The 22582-nt window shown below is 36.3% G+C and overlaps 1 protein-coding gene and 1 long non-coding RNA gene across 4 annotated transcripts in view; both read left to right on the forward strand.

The window, feature by feature from the left end:
• The first annotated feature begins 946 nt into the window (after positions 1 to 946).
• LOC311289372 lies at positions 947 to 5031 on the forward strand. 2 transcript variants are annotated; one of them, XR_014627110.1, is made up of 4 exons: positions 947 to 1310; positions 1974 to 2059; positions 2242 to 3382; positions 4781 to 5031. It is a non-coding gene; the product is annotated as an uncharacterized lncRNA (long non-coding RNA). The 2 variants fall into 2 exon arrangements; XR_014627111.1 differs by lacking the exon at positions 4781 to 5031 and adding an exon at positions 3831 to 3881.
• Positions 5032 to 8898: 3867 nt separating this feature from the next.
• Positions 8899 to 22582, forward strand: part of tfec (transcription factor EC) — a 47172-nt gene continuing 33488 nt past the window's right edge. The window contains exons 1-5 of one of the 2 annotated variants that reach the window (XM_084407330.1): positions 8899 to 8997; positions 9127 to 9243; positions 9886 to 10065; positions 10180 to 10311; positions 12943 to 13123. In XM_084407330.1, the coding sequence (XP_084263456.1) occupies positions 13105 to 13123 (19 nt within the window). In that variant the 5' untranslated portion in view covers positions 8899 to 8997; positions 9127 to 9243; positions 9886 to 10065; positions 10180 to 10311; positions 12943 to 13104. Of the gene's footprint in view, positions 8998 to 9126; positions 9244 to 9883; positions 10066 to 10179; positions 10312 to 12942; positions 13124 to 22582 lie in introns of those variants that run through there. The other variant, XM_084407331.1, reaches the window with a different exon arrangement.

Raw genomic sequence — 22582 nt, forward strand, 5'->3', positions numbered from 1 at the left:
CTAAGTAACTTTTTTACCTTAACTGAACAGCTTCAGAGTCATTGGAATGGTTATATTACTTAGTTGGGGTTGAATGGTGGTCGTTTCGCACCCCCCTGGTGCCCGTGAGCGGAAAATCCGCACTTGCAACTTTGGGCCGCCGCGTCAGGTAGTATCGCGTGATATCAGGTCTCGCGATGTAAACAATTGCTTTACGGCCAAAAGAAATCTGCTAAAATGCTGTCATTATTGCGCTCCCTCATGCTGTTCGAACCCGAATGAAGAAGACGTTTTAAAGAATGTCCCATCTGCTTTGATGTCGTTGATCTACTAGCCTCTGGTGTCTGAGAATCGCCAACGAGTGAATTACACCATTACAAATCAAGTCTAATGAACATAAAAGGGTTTCGCCCTCCTGTGGTGATTTTAGTGAATTACACCATTACAAATTGAGTCTAATAAACATAAGTGTTTCGTCCTCCTGTGGTGATTTTAGTGAATTACACCATTACAAATTGAGTCTAATAAACATAAGTGTTTCGCCCTCCTGTGGTGATTTTAGTGAATTACACCATTACAAATTGAGTGTAATAAACATAAGTGTTTCGCCCTCCTGTGGTGATTTTAGTGAATTACACCATTACAAATTGAGTCTAATGAACATAAAAGTGTTTCGCCCTCCTGTGGTGATTTTAGTGAATTACACCATTGCAAATCGAGTCTAATAAACATAAAAGAGTTTCGCCCTCCTGAGGTGATTTTAATGAATTACACCGTTACAAATTGAGTCTAATAAACATTAAAGTGTTTCGCCCTCCTGTGGTGATTTGTGTGAATTGCACAGTTGCAAATTGAGTGTAATCTCGATCTATTTGCTTACTTCAAATAGATAAAAACAAATAAACTTAACTGATAGACAAACTAAAAGAATCAGAACTTTAGTCGCGAACTTTCTTACCCCATCAGAGGAGAGCTGATCTGACTCAGATCCTGACAGAATCATACATTAGTTCAACTATATGACAATTAAATGTGTCAACTCTCTCACCCAGACCGAAAGTTCACTCACCCAGAACACCAGTTTAGCTCTACAGTGCCGATAGAATGACAGAAACTGAAGCGCAGTTCTTCATCCGCTCCACTGGGCGGCGTGAGCGGGTTTCACTGTCAGAGCGACTCCTTCGGGTCCTTGACAACATTGTCGCTTGATGACAGTCGCTACAACACATGCAGATCACAGCTATTAGTATCAAACAACTGGACACATTTCAGCAAATAAACCGACATACAGTCCGATAAAATGCGGGAATCGAGTGTCACGCTATTCACCAGTAAGTAACTTTGCACAAAGAGAATTTGTAAAGTAAACGAGTTGCTCTGTCGGGTAATTTAGTCTTTGTTTACATTCTGCTCTATTGCTGAACTCCCTCAGACCTTCAGAACTAATGAATCGGTAGTTGTTGAGTTACAGTTATAACCTTTGAATGAATCGCCTCCCGATATTCATATTAATAAGTATAATTATATGGTGTTTTGTTTTGTTGTGTGTTGTTGTTGTTGTAGTCTTACTGTAGTAATCTACTGGACTGATGTTAGTTAATAGAGTCAGCTGGAGTGAGAAGCTCTGATGTTTCTGCTGCTTCAGGCTTTTGTAGAGCTGCAGTGATTTTACTTCTGATGAAAAGCATCATAAATACAGTCCAGAACAGATCAGGGCTAACACCATGTGCTGGAAACCAGCCTTTTAGGATTACTGTTGTTTATTGTGAAGGAAAGTCTGGTCTTAATATGAATTGAATTAAAAGATTATTATTGATACAGCATCAGTGAAATATAATATACTCAGCAATATATTTTTCACACTGTACAGCTTTAGGCTTTCAATTGATTCCATTTTCATTTATTAGCTAGTCTTTAGACTAACTTTGACAGGCTCATTTTTTAGATGTAGAATATGGAGTAATTGTTGTTTTTATATATGTGTTTCCTTACAGAAGGAATGTGTTTGAAGCATTACATCCCGAGCTCAGAGTCGTGTGACAGACATTGACTGTAATGATGGACTTCTGCTCATGGACAGGTAATGTATATGATGTGTGATTGTGTGGTTTAGTGTGCTAAACATGTAGGTTCCCATCACTTTCTTTCTGAAGGGCCACTCCTTTGAAAAGCAAATGATGGGAACCTAAACGGGTGGGGAAGGGACGGGGAGTGACATTTTTTATACTAATAATTTTTTTTTTGTTCCCTGTTGTCCAAAAGCATAACCGCTGCTGGTGACTGTGCCGGAAGCTCCGGGGGGAGACCGCACTGGTATCCCCCTTGTTTGGGCGCGCGCCACTCACACACACCACACACTCCTATCGCAGAGACCGGACTGGGATTGAACCAGCAACCTCTGAACCGTGAGGCAGCGCTCTTACCTGTGAGCCACAGATCTCTTGTCTCTTCATGTGAAGGAACTTCTATTTCACTATTATCCTGAGAGTTTCCAATAAAGCAGTTAAAGTGAGATTTGATCTTGTGTCTTCATCACAGTCTTGTCCTCTGAGAGTGTGTGTGTTTATCCACTCGGCCATCATGGATTTCACAACAATAACTGTTTTTTGGGACTCCTTGTCTAATGAGAACGATTGAAAGTCAGCAATAGTGGGATTTGAACTCAGGACGCTGTGATTGAAACACAACGCTTTCTCTCCTGAGCCACTGAGACTGCAGAGATGAGGAGCGTTTTCAACAGGTTTGATCCAGAGCTTTGTGTTAAATGATGAATAACTTCAGCAAATGTTGGGCTTGAACCAGAACTTTCTGATTTGAAAGGGAGACAACTATCCACTGAGCCACAGAGCCTGAGATGCACTGATGATGTTTTAAAGGTCATTTAGATTTGATCTTAACTTAGGTTGAGGAAAAGATGTTCATCGTGTCTGTGGGATTTGATCACAGGTCTCTGTTACAGTGTTGTGCTTTAAGGGCACTCATTTACCCATTACACCACTGAGTTTCAGTTAATAAATGTGCTTTATAATCACTTTATCTTGTTTGTAGTGTAAGAACTATGAAAAAAAAAAAGTTTGATCAAACAATGATCCTCTCTTTCACAGAGATTGTGTCAAACTCAGGGCTGGTTTGGTCTTTCACATTAGATTTAATTACTTTTTTCGTAGTTCAGACCTTAAGACATACTTTTTGTCATTGCGTAAAAATACTCAATTACAATACTTGATAATCACTGATATTGCAAAGATTAATTATACTTCACTCATTTACTGACTAAATAAAAAGATCTGTTTATTCTGAGCTGTTCTTGATGAAAAACTTTTTTGATTTGTTAAACTGCTTTTTTTTGTCAAGTTGATTTTTATATCTAAGCTTATAGTTGCGCCCTCCTGTGGTGATTAGAGTGAATTACAGCGGTACAAATCAAATACAAGAGTTTCGTCCTCCTGTGGTGAGTTTGTGAATTACATTAAGTCTAATAAGCAAGTGTAAAATCCGCTACACTTCTGCAAGAGGGTGAGAGCAGAAAAACATATGAACTGCCAATCAGAACTATTTACACTATCAATGTTCCGTCCTGTCTTCTGTTCAAATAAATATATTTGCAAATAAGTCAAAACACTTTGGCTTATTTGTGCTGAATTTTGTGAATTACACCAAAACAAATTAAGTCCAATGAATTAAAATCTTTTTCGCCCTCCTGTGGTGATTTGTGTGAATTACACCGTTGCAAATTGAGTCTAATGAACGTAAAAGTGTTTCGCCCTCCTGTGGTGATTTTAGGGAATTACACCGTTGCAAATTTAGTCTAATGAACATTAAAGTGTTTCGCCCTCCTGTGGTGATTTTAGGGAATTACACCGTTGCAAATTGAGTCTAATAAACATAAAAGTGTTTCGCCCTCCTGTGGTGATTTTAAGGAATTACACCGTTGCAAATCAAGTCTAATAAACATAAGTGTTTCGCCCTTTTGTGGTGATTTTAGGGAATTACATGTTTGCAAATCAAGTCTAATAAACATAAAAGTGTTTCGCCCTCCTGTGGTGATTTTAGTGAATTACACCATTGCAAATGGAGTCTAATGAACATAAAAGTGTTTCGCCCTCCTGTGGTGATTTTAGTGAATTACACCGCTGCAAATCAAGTCTAATAAACATAAAAGTGTTTCGCCCTCTTGTGGTGATTTTAGGGCATTACACCGTTGCAAATGGAGTCTAATGAACATAAAAGAGTTTTGCCCTCCTGTGGTGATTTTAGTGAATTACACCGTTGCAAATTGAGTCTAATAAACATAAAAGTGTTTCGCCCTCCTGTGGTGATTTTAGGGGATTACACCGTTGCAAATCAAGTCTAATGAACATAAACGTGTTTCGCCCTCCTGTGGTGATTTTAGTGAATTACACCGTTTCAAATCAAGTCTAATGAACATAAACGTGTTTCGCCCTCCTGTGGTGATTTTAGTGAATTACACCGTTGCAAATTGAGTCTAATGAACATACAAGTGTTTTGCCCTCCTGTGGTGATTTTAGTGAATTACATGTTTGCAAATCAAGTCTAATAAACATAAAAGTGTTTCGCCCTCCTGTGGTGATTTTAGGGAATTACACCGTTGCAAATCGAGTCTAATGAACATAAAAGTGTTTCGCCCTCCTGTGGTGATTTTAGTGAATTACACCGTTGCAAATGGAGTCTAATAAACATAAAAGTGTTTCGCCCTCCTGTGGTGATTTTAGTGAATTACACCGTTGCAAATGGAGTCTAATGAACATTAAAGTGTTTCGCCCTCGTGTGGTGATTTTAGGGAATTACACCATTGCAAGTCAAGTCTAATAAACATAAAAGTGTTTCGCCCTCCTGTGGTGATTTTAGGGAATTACACCGTTGCAAATCGAGTCTAATGAACATAAAAGTGTTTCGCCCTCCTGTGGTGATTTTAGTGAATTACACCGTTGCAAATGGAGTCTAATAAACATAAAAGTGTTTCGCCCTCCTGTGGTGATTTTAGTGAATTACACCGTTGCAAATGGAGTCTAATGAACATTAAAGTGTTTCGCCCTCGTGTGGTGATTTTAGGGAATTACACCATTGCAAGTCAAGTCTAATAAACATTAAAGTGTTTCGCCCTCCTGTGGTGATTTTAGTGAATTACACCGTTGCAAATTGAGTCTAATAAACATAAAAGTGTTTCGCCCTCCTGTGGTGATTTTAGGGAATTACACCGTTGCAAATTTAGTCTAATGAACATTAAAGTGTTTCGCCCTCCTGTGGTGATTTTAGGGAATTACACCGTTGCAAATTGAGTCTAATAAACATAAAAGTGTTTCGCCCTCCTGTGGTGATTTTAGGGAATTACACCGTTGCAAATCAAGTCTAATAAACATAAAAGTGTTTCGCCCTCCTGTGGTGATTTTAGGGAATTACACCGTTGCAAATCAAGTCTAATAAACATAAAAGTGTTTCGCCCTCCTGTGGTGATTTTAGTGAATTACACCGTTGCAAATTGAGTCTAATGAACATAAAAGTGTTTTGCCCTCCTGTGGTGATTTTAGTGAATTACATGTTTGCAAATCAAGTCTAATAAACATAAAAGTGTTTCGCCCTCCTGTGGTGATTTTAGGGAATTACACCGTTGCAAATCGAGTCTAATGAACATAAAAGTGTTTCGCCCTCCTGTGGTGATTTTAGTGAATTACACCGTTGCAAATGGAGTCTAATAAACATAAAAGTGTTTCGCCCTCCTGTGGTGATTTTAGTGAATTACATGTTTGCAAATCAAGTCTAATAAACATAAAAGTGTTTCGCCCTCCTGTGGTGATTTTAGGGAATTACACTGTTGCAAATCGAGTCTAATGAACATAAAAGTGTTTCGCCCTCCTGTGGTGATTTTAGTGAATTACACCATTGCAAATCGAGTTTAATAAACATAAAAGTGTTTCGCCCTCCTGTGGTGATTTTAGTGAATTACACCGTTGCAAATTGAGTCTAATGAACATTAAAGTGTTTCGCCCTCGTGTGGTGATTTTAGGGAATTACACCTTTGCAAATTGAGTCTAATGAACATTAAAGTGTTTCGCCCTCCTGTGGTGATTTTAGGGAATTACACCGTTGCAAATTGAGTCTAATGAACATAAAAGTGTTTCGCCCTCCTGTGGTGATTTTAGGGAATTACACCGTTGCAAATTGAGTCTAATGAACATTAAAGTGTTTCGCCCTCCTGTGGTGATTTTAGGGAATTACACCGTTGCAAATTGAGTCTAATGAACAATAAAGTGTTTCGCCCTCCTGTGGTGATTTTAGGGAATTACACCGTTGCAAATTGAGTCTAATGAACATTAAAGTGTTTTGCCCTCCTGTGGTGATTTTTGTAAATTACACCGTTGCAAATCAACTATAATAAACATAAAAGAGTTTCACCCTCTTGTGGTGATTTGTGTGAATTACACCGTTGCAAATCAATTATAATAAACATAAAAGGGTTTCGCCCTCTTGTGGTGATTTTTGTGAATTACACCGTTGCAAATCAATTATAATAAACATAAAAGGGTTTCACCCTCTTGTGGTGATTTGTGTGAATTACACCGTTGCAAATCAATTATAATAAACATAAGAGTGTTTCACCCTCCGGTGGTGATTTATGTGAATTACAACGTTGCAAATCAAATCTAATGATCATAAAAGAATAATAAAATTTCTGCTGTTGTTGGGTGTGAACCCATGTCTTCATTGCAGTATTATTTGTAGTTAATGTGTGCTAAACCACTGCACCATCATGGCTTTAACATTTTTGAAGTTATTTGGAACATCTTGTTGGATGTACAATGTAACGCATGTAAAAGGGGGATTTGAACTCGTGACTCCAAGATTAAAACACAACGCTTTATCTCTGAGCCACTGAGTCTGAGATACTGATGGGTGTGTTGGGCTGAGCTTTATTGAGGGCTTTGTTTTCTATAATGAAAATATTAGAAATTGTAGGATTTGAACCAGGAACTCATTGTATGACAGGCAAGTGTTTTACCACTGAGCCACAGATTTTACGTTTTACTTAGTTTAATTCGGTTAATTTTCAGTTTATCTACACATCATTAATTAAAACAATGTAATGTAAGCAATAGTGGGATTTGAACTTAGGACTAAAATGCAACACTTTACCGCTTGAGCTTCTGAGTTTGAGGGTGTTTTGAAGTGTTTTATTGAGACCTTTGTTTTGTATGATGGAAAACAGTAGCATTAGTGGGATTTGAACCAAGACTTTCACATACATTACACAGACTTTGTGATGTTTGCATTATTTTTTTGTTAAGGGTTAGTTAGATTGTCTGTTTATTTACTGTATTAACACAATATAAGCAATAATTGGATTTGAACTCAGAACTCCAGTATTTGAGCTCAAAAAAAGTTTTACTGAGAACTTTGTTTTATATGCAATATGATTTGAACAAAGGACTCCATGCGTAAAATACATTATTTGAGCGACTGAGCTATACATGGTAAATTCAAGTTTAGAGCTTTAACGTTTTCAGTCTTTAATTCAAATGTAAAAATAGTAGGATTTGAACCATGACTTTCCAGTATAAAAGAAAATTAATTATCCTCTGAGCCACAGAACCTTTATATTCATTGCTTTGTTTTAGCTTTTGTGATCTTGGCCTTGTCAGCTTTTACTCTAAAGTGTTCCAGTAATTATTATATGAAGAACTTCATTGTTTCATCTGTATGGAAGTAATATTAGGATGATTTGCTCAGGATTGAATCTGCATCATTTGCTATCATGTACAAAATCTTGTTACACATAAGCTGATGTGGGGAAAAAGGGAAACAATATTCAAAACCATTTATTAAAGCAAGTTGTATCAAATGTACAAACAATCACAAAATTAAGAACTTTATCATCAAACTCAAACTGAGACAACACATACATAACTTGTAAATATTTTTATTTTTATTTTTTAAATGAATTTTGTCACATTTTATGCAAAACAGTCCAACACACCAGCCTGGAAGATTTCTAGTAAACCTAAAGATCTTGATCAGCCGCTTCAGCTGTTTCTGGTCCTGCTGTTTCCCTATAATAATGCACTTATTGTCCTCAAGAAGCACTTTAACACACTCATCTGGTCTCATGCATGTGCCCGTCATCCATCCATCCCTTCTCCAAAGCGCTTGTCCTGTGTGTGTAGGGTCCTATGCGGGGATGTTGGAGCCTGTCCCAGCGTCTCGGGCCGAAGGTAGAGAAACAGGGCAATGTGCCCGTTATATTAATCAGTAAAAAGCTGCAATTAGACAATTTAAATGGTTAGGTTAGGTTGTCTTATAAATAAATTATAAATTAGATTGTAAATCTGTCATTTTAATACAGACTTTAATAATAATTTATCTGAATAATCGGTTAGTTCACGCTAAAATAAAAATTAAGTCATAATTTACTCACCCTGGTGTTGTTCTAATCTAATGCATGATTGTACACTTATGGACCACAAATGCCATATAATGGCAGTGAATAGCGACCGGCATCCGGCTTTAAAATAAGATGCAAAAGTATTACATAATGATCCCATGAGACACGCATATTCCAAGTGTTCTGGAAACAGGACAGGAAAGTTGATGTTTCTGAGGGGAGACTTTTAATTTTGATTACGAAACGTACCTATCTGACAGCAGATACTGAATCAGGACAACACGTTTTTCAAAGGACAGGCACACTTTACTTAAACTGCACCTGAAAGAAGAGTCAACAGCTTTCATGCACGTATTTTAAAATAAAAGTCTTGCATCAGAAAAAAAACATTTTCCATCCGCTCCACTAGGCGGCACAAGCGAGATTTACTTTCAGCCTAACACCTGTAGATCCTGATGATTGATTGATCACATTCATACCGTTTTAATGGTATGAAAGTAAGTCCCTGCAGATGACAGCTCAGTGACAGATCCTAATTTCACTCAACAACACATATCACAGGCCGACAGCAAAGAAAACCGACTAAAACTCGCAAAATTCGAGTGTAACGTGACTCACCTGTAAGTAACTTTCCACGTGACGTCCTTTCGTCAAAGTCCCTAGTTCTCTTTTCTTTGTATTGGAGTAATTATATGTTTGTATTGATGTGGTAGTGTTTCCACCGCCTGCACTCGCTCTTCTCTCTGCAGCAGAATCGACAGTCTCGCGATTCGACACGTGGTTCTGGTGTGTTTTCTTCAGCTCGCGGTGTACAGCTCTCTCCTCAGTCTCCACGCGCCTCTCCGGTCACCTCTTCACGTTCAGAGGTATTAAGATCTTCTATAAAGGTGTATATATGTTCTGACATCTTCAATTGAGAAACTACACAGAGTGTGTGCTGCTGGTCGGTTGCAGGTGCTGTTTTGGAGGGACTTCCTCTAGAAAGCATTTCAAACTAAACCGAATATGGGACCACCTTCAAACTGTGCACGAATAGTTTTTATTTATTTTATTTATGGCAGTTTTACCCCAGTAGCATTTTTGTAAGAGCTTACTACTCTTCTTCTTTTGAATAGTATTTTTTTATGTTTAAGACACATTCCACCTTTTTTTTTGTTTTGTTTATTCACATTCCACCTGTTGATTTCCACTTATAAATCAGTGCAGAGTAAGATGTTCATCACACCCTCCACCAGAGGGAGACATTACACCACAGGAGCCCTCTGGATGTTTTGTGTGGTTACAGATGCCGCTGGATGGATTTACTATTAATTGAGAGTTAAATGAACACACATTTTCATTTGCAAATTCTTAGCACACACTCAAAAAATGTATCCAAAACAAACAAAGACATGCAGATTAAATAAAGTCTACATAGGCATTTGAGTGTAGTGTAGCTGTTTTACACATTTTGAGATATAAAGAAGGCATTTTTGCACATTTATATAATTATATTATTCTCTTCGTAGTGTGTAGATCTACAGAAAGTCACCCCAGCGGCACTTAAAACAAGAGAAGGTGAAGCAGGAGTGACGCTGCTTAAATAGATCAGGCTCTCCAGGACAAGACCGAAAGAAAAACATGCCTCTTTTGTCAAAGCCAGACAAAGCCCCACAGACCTTAAAGTGGGCAATTCAAAATTCTGAAGGGTAAGTTTTCACACAAAAAAAAAAAAAAAGATGGAGGGGAAAAAGTTATCTAAGCCATTACGTTCCTTCACAATAGCTCTGGTTGAAGTTGTGCCTCTTCTGATCTTCTCTCAGCTGGACTTCTGCTTTCCAGCCTGTCTTCTCTGATCTCCAGTCATCCGAGAGGCTTCTGCCAGCCTGCGAGCTGTCAAAGTAGCCCTGGAATCAAACGCCACTCCATGCTCAGCTATGATCAAAGGAACACAGGTAAGGCAGCCACAGAGACACATACAATTGGCATCTAAAAAAAGTAAGCCGTCTACCCTCCCACCCCTCCTTCCCTCCTGCTTTTTTATCTCCTTACTACTCTGACACTGAGAGGAGAAACGTGGAGCACATTGATCAGAATAAAGCAAAGTGATCAGGTTTTGAAGATGCGGGGGGAAGTTTGTTCTCGCCAGAAACTTTTGGACAAAGGGAATTCTGGGATAAAGGTGAGGGCGCTGCGTAAAGGGACACTTAAAACACTTTAGATTTTTTTTATCTCTGCTTTGAACAATCTTTTCCTTGCGGATAATCTGCTAAACACAGAGATGTCCGTGTCGATTCTAACGCATCTTTCATTTCTTGCCGAAATGACCACACACACATACAAATGCGATATATAGACCAGGGCAAGTACACAAATGTGCTTTTTCTCTATCAGTGTTTTTGTATGGTGATTTCAAACATCTTGTTTAAAACACTAAATATACTTCTTTTTTTTTCTGCTCTTCAAACAAAAATTACAATTTAGAAAAACCTGCATATCTCGCTGCACATATCTAGTCCCTCACAAAGAAAACGAATTTGTGAAAAAATTAAGCATAAAATTAATTAAAAAGAATAGTATCGAATAAATCAATCAATACAAAACAAATAAACTACTGTTCAAAAATTTGGGGTCAATATATTTGTTTAGGATGCATTAAATTGATCAAAAGTGACTGTAGAGACTTTTACAGAAGTTACAAAAGATTTCCATTTCAATTAAATGCTATTCTTTTGAACTTTCTATTCATCAAAGAAATGCATCCTGAAAAAAAACTTATCATGGTTACTTGCCACAAAAGTACTAAGCATCAACATTAATAAGAGGAAATGTTTCTTGAGCAGCAAATCAGCATATTAGAATGATTTCTGAAGGATCATGTGACACTGAAGACTGGAGCAATGATGTAATGAGTAATGATGCTGCAAATACAGCTTTGCCATCATATGAGTAAATAACCTTTTAAAACATATACAAGTAGAAAATATTGGGCAACACTTTACAATAAGGTTTCATTTGTTAACATGAAATAACAATGACAAATATTTCTCAGTTAATGTTAATCTCAACATTTACTAATAAGTGTTTAAAATAAAAAGTTGTATCTATTAACATTAATGTACCTGAACTAACAATGAACAGTTGTATTTTTATGAATTAATGTTAATAAAGATTAAAAAGTTCTGTAACGAATGTATTTCTCATTGTTAGTTAATATCAGTTAATGCATTAAGAACCTTACCTAATGGAACCTTATTGTAAAGTGTTAACAAATATTGTTTTAAAAATGTAATATTTCACAGTATTACTGTTTAGTCAGCCTGGGTGAGCACAAGTGACTTCTTTCAAAAACATAAATCATACACCTACATGATGCACAATGCACTTCTCATCCTCATACTAACACAAATGTTTAAATATATACGGATGAATAACATTTCTAATATGGCATTTAATGTCATGTTATTAATTATGACTCATTTGACATTTGAGACGTCACATCCAGTATGCAGAACATTAACTAATATAGACTGTGGTTTAGTGTTTTCTCTCCCTCATACACAAACACACTCTCTCTCTCACTCTCTCTCTCTCTCTCTCACACACACACACTCACTCACTCTCTCTCTCTCTCACATACATACTCTCTCTCTCTCTCTCTCACTCTCTCTCTCTCTCTCACATACATACACACACACACACACACACACTCTCTCTCTCTCTCTCTCTCTCTCTCTCATATTCATACACACCCCGTCTCTCTCACATACATGCATACACACACACCCTGTCTCTCTCACATACACACACACACACACACACACACAAAATCACACGCACTCACACACACACAGACACACACAATCTCTCTCACACACACACTCACAAACACAATATCACACTCACAAACACAATATCACACACACACACACACACACACTCACAAACACAATATCACACACACACACACACACACACACACACACACACACACACACACACACACACACACACACACACACACACACACAATCTCTCTCTCTCTCACCCACACCATCTCACACACACACACACACACACACACACACACACACACACACACACACACACACAATCTCTCTCTCACCCACACCATCTCTCACACACAGACATTTACACAGACATACACACACACACACCGTGTCATTTCTGCTCACCCTCCTGACCATTTTTATTTTTTTATGCCAGAAAATAATGGTTTTCAATGAGAGCAAAAATGATCAGTTCAATATGTGAACACTTACATTCAACACTGCACAACTTCTACATTAAGAACACAACAATAAGAAAAACGTAATATACATAAAGGCCTGTTTCACAGACAGGGCTTAGAGCCAGGATTAGGCCTTAGTTTAATTAGGAAATTTACGTAGCTTTATAAACTTGCCTTAGAAAAAAAACATTACTGGTGTGCATCTTGAGACAAAACAACGACACAGACATATTTTAAGATACGGGTCTATATCAGGGACTAGGCTTAAGCCTCGTCTTTGAAACCGGGGGGAAAGGTTATTATACATAAAAATGAATAACATCTCACTTTCTAGGTTCAAGATGTATGTAAAATAGAGACTTCCCATTTGCATCCGGTTCCATGGACGAAGAAAAAGAGGAAATGGATAAAGATTTATATTGGACCTGCTGATCTTGCTTGCAAACTGTAATAACAAGAGAGCAACCGCTGACTTCATAGAAGAAGAAGAAAACGCATGCAGCCGACAATCACAGGTAATTTCGATTTTTCATTGAGCTTAATCTGCCACACAAACAAGAACTATTGATAGTCGGCTTCTTCTGTAACGTGCTTATGATAAAGAAATATATCATAGAAGTTTGTGTCCAGTAACCAGGGATGCTTGAGCATATTACATGTAATGAGAGATCAGAGCTATACTGAGCATCACTGTAATTTAGAGGTCTGATTGGTCTCTGGTGTCACTGTTTTTGCCATTTCGAAAGTGATCCTTAAAATATTAACTTGCAGATCTGGATAATACACTTATTAATTTACTTATTTGTTTCTGAAACAATAGTCATCATAGAACATCAGACAAATCTAACAAACCTGCTTAGCGACAATGTCTTAAGTGTAAATATAGATATTTCCAAATATTTCAGGTAGTATTGCTAAACCTCTGGATTTTAGTCTTGAATACATTGTGAAGATGTTCACTATAATTCTAATGTTAATTCATAAGGCAAAATGCCCCAGTCTCTCTATGAGTATAAAAACAGTGTTTACTAAAAGCAGTTTATAGCACTCTGTAAAAAAAAAAACATAAAAATAAAATCCATCTATTTCAAATTAATAACTTAATAATTTTTAATAATATACCTAAAATGTTTACGTATAATCAAATTGGCTGTGCAAGTCTTTTTTTTATATATCAGTTAATATAAAAGCATGTTGCCATAACATATATTTTCTTACATTAAGCACTCAGAAAGGAACTAAAATATCTGTTCATAAAACATTTACTTTTATGCATTAGGCATATGCTTTTGTTCTTGTAGCTCAACTGGCGCTAGAAACGGGGAATGCATGAACTAATACGATGTTAATAATGTACTGAGAGTTGATTTGGATAGAAGGGTCTGCCAAATGTATTAATGTAAAACACAGATCTTTTGGAAGGGGTTTTGTTTTCATAAATCTGGTGCATTTGCTCTTGGGTAATTCATTTCCTGGACTCGCATTCTGTTTATAGAACTTAGTGTCTACAACAACAAAGTGACATTGCAAAAAAGGAAAACTATAAAAAAAACAAAAATGAAGAAGCGGCAGCCTCCACCACATTCTTCAATTAAACTTCCTCTATTATTGTTTTACATACAGGAAATCGCATCTATCATGGGATTTTTGAACCCATTTCTTGTTTGTGGAGGATGTGGTTTCTCACTTTAAAGGATGCCACTTATATGGGGGCGGGGGGGGCGTTTAATCGAGCACATGAGCGACTGTCACAATCACGACACGAGGTATGACTCTGCAAAAAAGCACACTGATTTATAATTGCTTTTTTAAATGATTTTGTTCAAGACCATTGCCCCTGTAAGAGTGAGTGAATAACAAGTACTAACACATTAGAGGGCAATGGGCCAAACACATCCAGAAGTAAACACACCTTTTTCATTATGCACTGCGAAATTGCCATCATTTGAGCTTGAGACGATCTGATCAAACAGTTAATGATTTTAAATGTTGCACATTTATGCTATTGCAAATCATAATATTTATTTAAAGATCAAAGACTGATGGTTTTCCTATTAATTTTTTTTTATATATATTTTTTTTTAAACATAAATGTTGCTCCAATTTTTAATACAAATAAAGTATTAACCCTCTGGGCTTCTTCGTAAATGGGTCACACTTAACTTCCTCCCGGTCAAAAACGGACGAAGCCTTAAAATTTAACTTTATTTTTTCCCAGGATAACCAATCAAATATATTTTTGTTCTATAATATTTTCTGATTATTATTTAGAATTTTATTTAGGTTTTTTTTTTTATGATACTTTGCATTAATTATATAATTTTTATGAGCTATTTTTTCCATTAGAATTAATATATATATATATATATATATATATATATATATATATATATATATATATATATATATATATATATATATATATATATATATATATATATATATATATATATATATTTGTTTTTTTCAATAAATGCAACATTTCACATCAAAATAGAGTGCAGGCCAAAAAAAACAAAAACAATTTCAAGTGAGAAGAGCGCCATCTAGTGGCTTTAAAATATATAAATATGTGTCATGTCCTATAACCGCCTATAGGCTGCCTATAGCTTTTTTTATTTATTTATTTATTTTTATTCCCATTCGGAAAGAAAAAAAAGGGGGGGAGGGTGTCTTATTTGCACTCTTGATGTTTTAGAGTGTCACCCCTTCATTGCTGTGCACTTTTTTTCTGCACAGTGGCTGATTTGTAGTTTGTACCACCAAAAGTGTCTCTGAGTTTTCGTATTTTTTCGTATTTCCCATTCATTTTCTATGCTGGTCATTTTTGACCGGGAGGAAGCTAAGTGTGACCGAAGAAGCCCAGAGGGTTAATAACTAATTCATTGAGTAGTAATAATAATAATAATAATAATAATAATAATAATGATAATAATAAAAAAAAAAATTTGGGACCCCCAACATTTTTTATTTTCTTTAGCCCCTATTGTACCCTACACCAGAATAAAATAATAAAATAAAAATGATTGTGTGTGTAATATATTCATATAGTATATATTCATACCAGAAATTCATTCAGCCCTATTGAAGTCCTGCACTTATTAGTTTCTGACACAATAGTCATCGTAGAACAACAGACAAATCTGTTGTTCTTTATCCTACAGCAGAATATAATAATGAATAAAAAATAAAGAAAAAAATAATAAAACACCAGAATAAAGTAAAAATATTAATAAAGAAATAATTATATAATAATAATGATGATAATAATAATAATAATAATTATTATTATTATTATTATTATTTTGAGCCCTGTTGTACCCCACACCACACATTACATAATGTTGCATGACAGAGGAGTTTTAACAAAGCAGAAGTGCTGGGCAGTCGATGGGTATATTAATGCTGAGCATCTGATCTCTCATGAGACCACAGACGTGAGGCAGCGTCTTACTTGAAATGCCCTGAAAGAAAAGAACACAAAAGGAAACATCAGAGAAAGATGAGCAAGAGCCCATCAAAAGATTAATGGCATTTATATGGAGAGAGAATGAGTGAGAAATAGAGAGCGGGAGATGCGCAGGTGTTGAGCCGGTGGCACACAGAGGTGATGTGAGACACTGAAGGTGAAAATAGAGAGGGAAAGATATCTAACATTTCAATGACAATGAGATAATGGATAAGTCTTAGAAAAGGAGAAAAAAAATCAGCAGAGACAAGGTGTGGGGAAAGAAATGAGGAAAAAACTTGGACTGAACTGAACGCCATAATTCCAGTGGCTTTATGTCCAGCTGAACCCTAAAATGCATCCACGTCCCATACTGTTTTCCTTAAAAACATCTTTGACACTGTGCATTATTTTTGTCACATTTAGTTTACTATTATTTTTATAATAAAAGAGAGTTTGCACCCTAGTTCAGTTAGTATATAGATAATAGTATATAGATTTTGTCATGCATGACATTCAGATTTATATTTAGCAAATAAATAGCTTCCTATTTATTCCCATTTTATTTTTATTATATTTTCCTATTTCCTGTTTTACCCACAATACATAATAATACAATCTAATTTTGACAAAGCAAGGTGTGTATATGTATATACACACACATAAAAACAAACATATATATATATATATATATATATATATATATATATATATATATATATATATATGTATATATATGTATATGTTTGTTTTTATGTGTGTGTATATACATATACACACCTTGCTTTGTCAAAATTAGATTTTTGTATTAGATTTTATATATATATATATATATATATATATATATATAGTACCAGTCAAAAGTTTGGAAACACTACTATTTTTAATGCTTTTGCAAGAAGTCTCTTATGCTCATCAAGCCTGCAGTTAAAAACAAAAAAAAAACAAAAAAAACAGTAATATTATGAAATATTATTACAATTTAAAATAATGGTTCTCTTTTTTAATATACTTTAAAATGTAATTTATTTTTGTGATGCAAAGCTGAATTTTCATCAGCAAGTACTCCAGTCTTTGGTGTCTTATGATCCTTCAGAAATCATTCTAATATGATAATTTGATACTCAGTTATTATCAATGATGGAAACAGTTGTGCTGTTTAATATATTTTTTTGGAATACTTTTTTCAGGATTCATTGATGAGTAAAACGTTAACAGCATTAATTCATAAAAACAGCATTTATTCAAAATAAAAACATTTCTAACAATATAAATCGTTACCATCACCTTTTATCAATTTAACGCATCCTTGTTGAATTAAAGTACTAATTTCTTTAAAAAAAAAATAGTTATTGTTCCCAAACTTTTGAACGGTAGTGTATATTGTTACAAAAGATTTCTATTCTAAATAAATAGTTCATTAAAACTTTTTATTCATCAAATAATCCTAAAAAAAGTATCTCAGGTTATAAAAAAATATTAAGCAGCACAACTGTTTCCAACATTGATCATAAATCAGCATATTAGAATGATTTCTGAAGAATCATAAGACACCAAAGACTGGAGTACTTGCTGACGAAAATTCAGCTTTGCATCACAAAAATAAATTACATTTTAAAGTATATTCAAAAAGAGAACCATTATTTTAAATTGTAATAATATTTCATAATATTACTTTTTTTTTTTTTTTTAAACTGCAGGCTTGATGAGCATAAGAGACTTCTTGCAAAAGCATTAAAAATAGTAGTGTTTCCAAACTTTTGACTGGTACTGTATTTATATATCATATTTTATTATATATCTTGTATAGTATATTATAAATTAATGATTTATTCAACATGATCATAACATCCCTGAGCAATTGAAATGTTAAGAAATGTTTATCTGATAATTTTCCTTTTAGATTATATTAAATAATTATAATTTAATAATTAAACTAATTATAATTAATGTTTAATAATATTACACCATATATATATATATACACACTCTCACACACACACATCATCATCTTCACATTTTGATTTATTTAAAATAATATGATCTTGACATCCTGCTGTGATACATTGTTAAAGAAATTGTAATGAAAAAAAAACTGTTAAAGAAATGAGTCCTTTTAAAAAATTGCATAATGTTGAAGATGTCTGCCTAATAGATTGAGTTTTACTGAATAAGCAAAAGAAAAAATTCAAGTTATGCAAACTATCAGACTTCTCAAGTCGTCAAGGCAGAGTTCTGTGCCGTCTACACAGTGACCTCTTGTGAGCATCAAAGGAACTGCAGTTAAAGCTGTAGTACACTGGGTTCCTCTACAACATTCAAGTCTAATAACTTCCCCCAACCCAGATAAGTTCATAAAGGGCAGGAATCGAATATCTCGGAATTCACATTCCAGACTTCATATTGCTTAATGACAGGGAGGAAGTCTGAATTGCCATGTTGAGGAGTGGTGGTTGTGGTGCTCTTATGAGTAGTGCTATCATGACGGCATGGTGATGAAGGAGCTCTCCACTGCAAGCGATGGTTGGAGAGCCCTCATGACCGAGACCACCCACCCTGAGTCCGTCTCCCAACAGCGTCTACGAGGCCTCACATCACACAACCGGCGTCTCGCACAAGGCAGGGTTCAGACACAAGTGAGGCTCGGCTCACCTCGTCCAATCAGTGACAGCGGAGGGGTTCATGGGAAGGTGAGGCGCTGCTCAACCTTGGCCAATCAGAGATGACATTGAATGTTTGCTCTTCCCGGCCTGTGGCTCTTGGGTTTGACTGAGGCTCCATGTCTGAGAAGAGACTGACTCAAGTGGAGCGCTGGCTAGACAGACACAAAAACAAGCCTCTATTTCTCTGTCTGGTCTATTTGGGAAAAGCTGCAAAAATTTTCTGCATCTGAACTGTGTGTGACAACGTTCATAACGTCCCCAAATGTGGTGCCCAAGAAAATATATGTAATATGTAATTTACTTTAAGATATTATGCCCTTTTAAAGAAGGGCCCTTTTTTGTTTTTAGGGTCTACTAAAATAGGATTTTATGTTTAAATGTAAAAAAAACCCATTAGTTTTCACACGTGACATTGTTGCAGCTCCTCTCGTCCCAGTCTGTCAGTAACACTCTGTTTAGTTCCTGTCTCTGTGAAGCCCCTCCTTCTGAAAAGCACAATGTGCTCTGATTGGTCAGCTGGAGCAGTGTATTGTGATTGGTCACCCACTTAGAGCATGTAAGTGAAATGTCACGCCCTTTACCATAACCACCAGTTTCAACACACTACAAACTAACTCGACCAGGCCTCGCCACTTTATTTTGCATGTGTCTTGGGATTATTTAAAGCTGCAGTCCGCAGTTTCTCCTCTTTGTCGCCATCTCTGTTCGAAATCTGCAATTGCAGTTATTCGCGGAATTATCAACTTTACGTGTGTTGTGCCTCGGCACGGCACAGCGCGGATGAATCCAATGTTTTGAGGAGAATATGCGGCTGTCAGTCGCCGCCCTGGTGGTGTGGATACTGTCATTCGCAATCACAGATTCTACTTTTTGGAAGTATGACCAACATAAGAATTTTCACCGGAAAATGTCGTCTGAACAAGTAACATCCACTTTTGTTCTGACCAACAATGGGGAAAAAAGCATTGCAGTAAATCGTGCTGATTAAATCTAACGATCGCTTATCATATCGCGTCAAACCGTGCAAATTATACTTTGTTCTCAAATTGTTAATGTTAACAACATCAGCATTGCGTGACTACATTTAATGCCCTTCCGATGTTTATCCTTGTTTTCGCATGGGCCCGGTTACAGTCTCCTTTTTTTTTTTTCTTTCGCGTTTTACAATGGGTGAATCTCCAGTTGTCACTGGTGATTGTCCTTTGAACCTTTCTGGATCCGCCATCAAATTGATACGTTTAATTATATCAAGTGCTGTGAGACAAGGCTATAAATCTCCACCACCAACATCCTCACACGCAATATAGTCTACTAGCCGAGACTCTTCTTTATGTGTACAGATGTGACGTAATGACGCAAAGTACCACTGGAATTAAAAACATTATTACAAGCTTAACATTTTGAATCGAGCTAAGGCAAGCAGATAGTTTTGAACACTGGCTGGTTATGTACTTGCTCAAAACGTTTTTTTGGATCATTTTTAACCCGAAAAAGCTACGGACTGCAGCTTTAAATGAGGAATTTTGTGACGTATACGTTCCTGGAAGAAAACTCAAGACTACAATCAAAGCGTTTCAGGGAGTTCAGAAACAGTGTGCAACTGATAAAACTCCCTTTGGTATGGACTTTTTCATGCTCAAGCAGCAACATTACACACTGAAGAAATTTAAATTGTAGAAAAGCATAACGGGTCCTCTTTAATGGCACTTACATCACTATTCCATAAATCTTGGGGTCCCACCCACAAGAAGTGACATCACATACAAAATCCATTGCCTCTATGAGGTGTCCTCACTGATATAGCGAACCTGAGTGTGAGTAAAAAGTGCAGAACCCTTCTCTGGGGGGTCATCAGGTGTGGGGAATGCAAACAGTGACTTATCATGCCAGCTCAGTGGGTATTCCTAACAGGATTACAACAGAAATAGACGACTGAGATTGAGAGCGAACAGTCTCTCTGTCCAGACAAGGCTCTATTACAGCTGCCAGATTACACCAAACATGACAGAAATCACCAAAACAAATAAACTCTCTGTGGCCTTCTAAATCCTCAGCCTTGTAAGTGAACTCCTTAGAAAAGCCTATTGAGAGAAACCAGAGGAAGCACTGTAGGAACTTGCATGCCATGCTATATGAAATAAAAGGAAATAAAATAAGGTTCCGTATAATTTACTATAATATAATGTTTGTAATATATGTATTGTGGTAGCACTTTATTTTACAGCTCTGTTTTGCATGAATATGCTATGCACTTATTTTAGTAATGACACAAACTGGGTAATAACTACGTACTAACCCTGAACCTACCCCTAAACTTTACTTTACCCTACTCAGTACTTTTATGGGTAAGTACACTAAGTATATTGAAAGTGCATGTACTGTAAAATAAAGTGCAACCTATATTGTAAAAATATTTGCAATTTATGTGTTGCCTATTGGACCATACTAAACAGTCAAACCTTGATCCCCCACTATAAATATATTAAAAAGTATAACTATATTCTAAAAAAACTAAATAAATAAATAGTAAAAAACAAAAAAACAAAACAAAAAAAAACCACGGGAATATCTCCTTTAAAAATAGTTTAAAATTGTTAGAACCTGGCAAAACAAAACAAAGAAAACACCTTTGATGAATGAAAACTAAATGTGTTTCATCATAGAAAACTGAGTTTAATATTTTATCCAATATATTAAGACGTGATGAAATTTACTGCATACTCAACATATTTTGTTGATACTGGAACAACATTCCTGTTCGAAAACCTAAACCTAACCCTACCCTCAGTTATCCCTAAAATCAGCAGGAAATTATAGGTGAAGCCAAAACCAAAAGCCAAGTGTTGTACTTGGTGAAATCACGCTCACTGTAAGCCATTTCACACTGTAGGATCTCAGTTGTCATTAATGTTGCCTTTAATGCCAAAACTTGTTAAAAACAGACGAAGGCAAGGAGACTCGTCAGAGTTTTACATCATCAGTCCATGACGCTGCATTAAATGCAGGATTGAAATGGTGGCTAGCAACGAAAAACAATCTCTAGCGTTAATGTTGTCGCTACACTAATTGCGGCATCAGGTTCTGCACTCCTATTAATTTTTTTATTTAATGGTTGTCATAGGACAAGCCACACTGCAGCACTTCGGACACTGGCAGAATTAACATTTGATCGCAATGGTCAGACTGTACGCACAACTCATCGGCTGTCAAACTAGCAATCAAAGACTACAGATTTTAGCCTAGGATCAGAGGAATCTTTTAGGCTTTTCAAAAATTTGTCTCAGACGGCCAAAGCGTGGTCAAAATCGTACAGTGTGAACCCGGCTTAAGTCTGTCCATTATCCAGACTCAGTGACTCAGGGCCTGAGCACAGGCAGAAGCACCGCAGCGCCACTCGGCATCCGAGGAGAGCCAGCGAGAGCACAAAACCAAGAATTAGCCTTGAAAAGAGCAAATAAATAGGTGCTTCAACTTGAAAAGCCTGTAACAAAGCCTTTTGAGGACCTGAGAGACGACATGAGAAAGAATGAGGAGAGAGAGAGAGAGAGAGAGAGAGGGGAAACAAGTGTTTTGTCTCTCAGCCCAGAGCTGGTGAAGGGGCAAAGCGCCACACAGGGCCGTTTCTGAGGGAAAGCTTTTTAATGAAGCTCAGGGGGAAAAGGAGAGCTCATCAGACTGAGACACATCCTCTAAAATCTCCCTCACACACATTTTATATAACATATATTCACATATACACATTGAAATGCCTCCTCTAGACTTTTAATGAGAGCAGGGCAGGATTTATACTCCTGCTGATATGCATTTCACCTGAGGCTACAATATCGAAGTATAGCCTATACTTTATTGTCTTCACCTACACA

The sequence above is a fragment of the Rutilus rutilus genome (genome assembly GCF_951802725.1).
Source record: "Rutilus rutilus genome assembly, chromosome: 4".
In the NCBI taxonomy this organism is placed as follows: Eukaryota; Metazoa; Chordata; class Actinopteri; order Cypriniformes; family Leuciscidae; genus Rutilus; species Rutilus rutilus.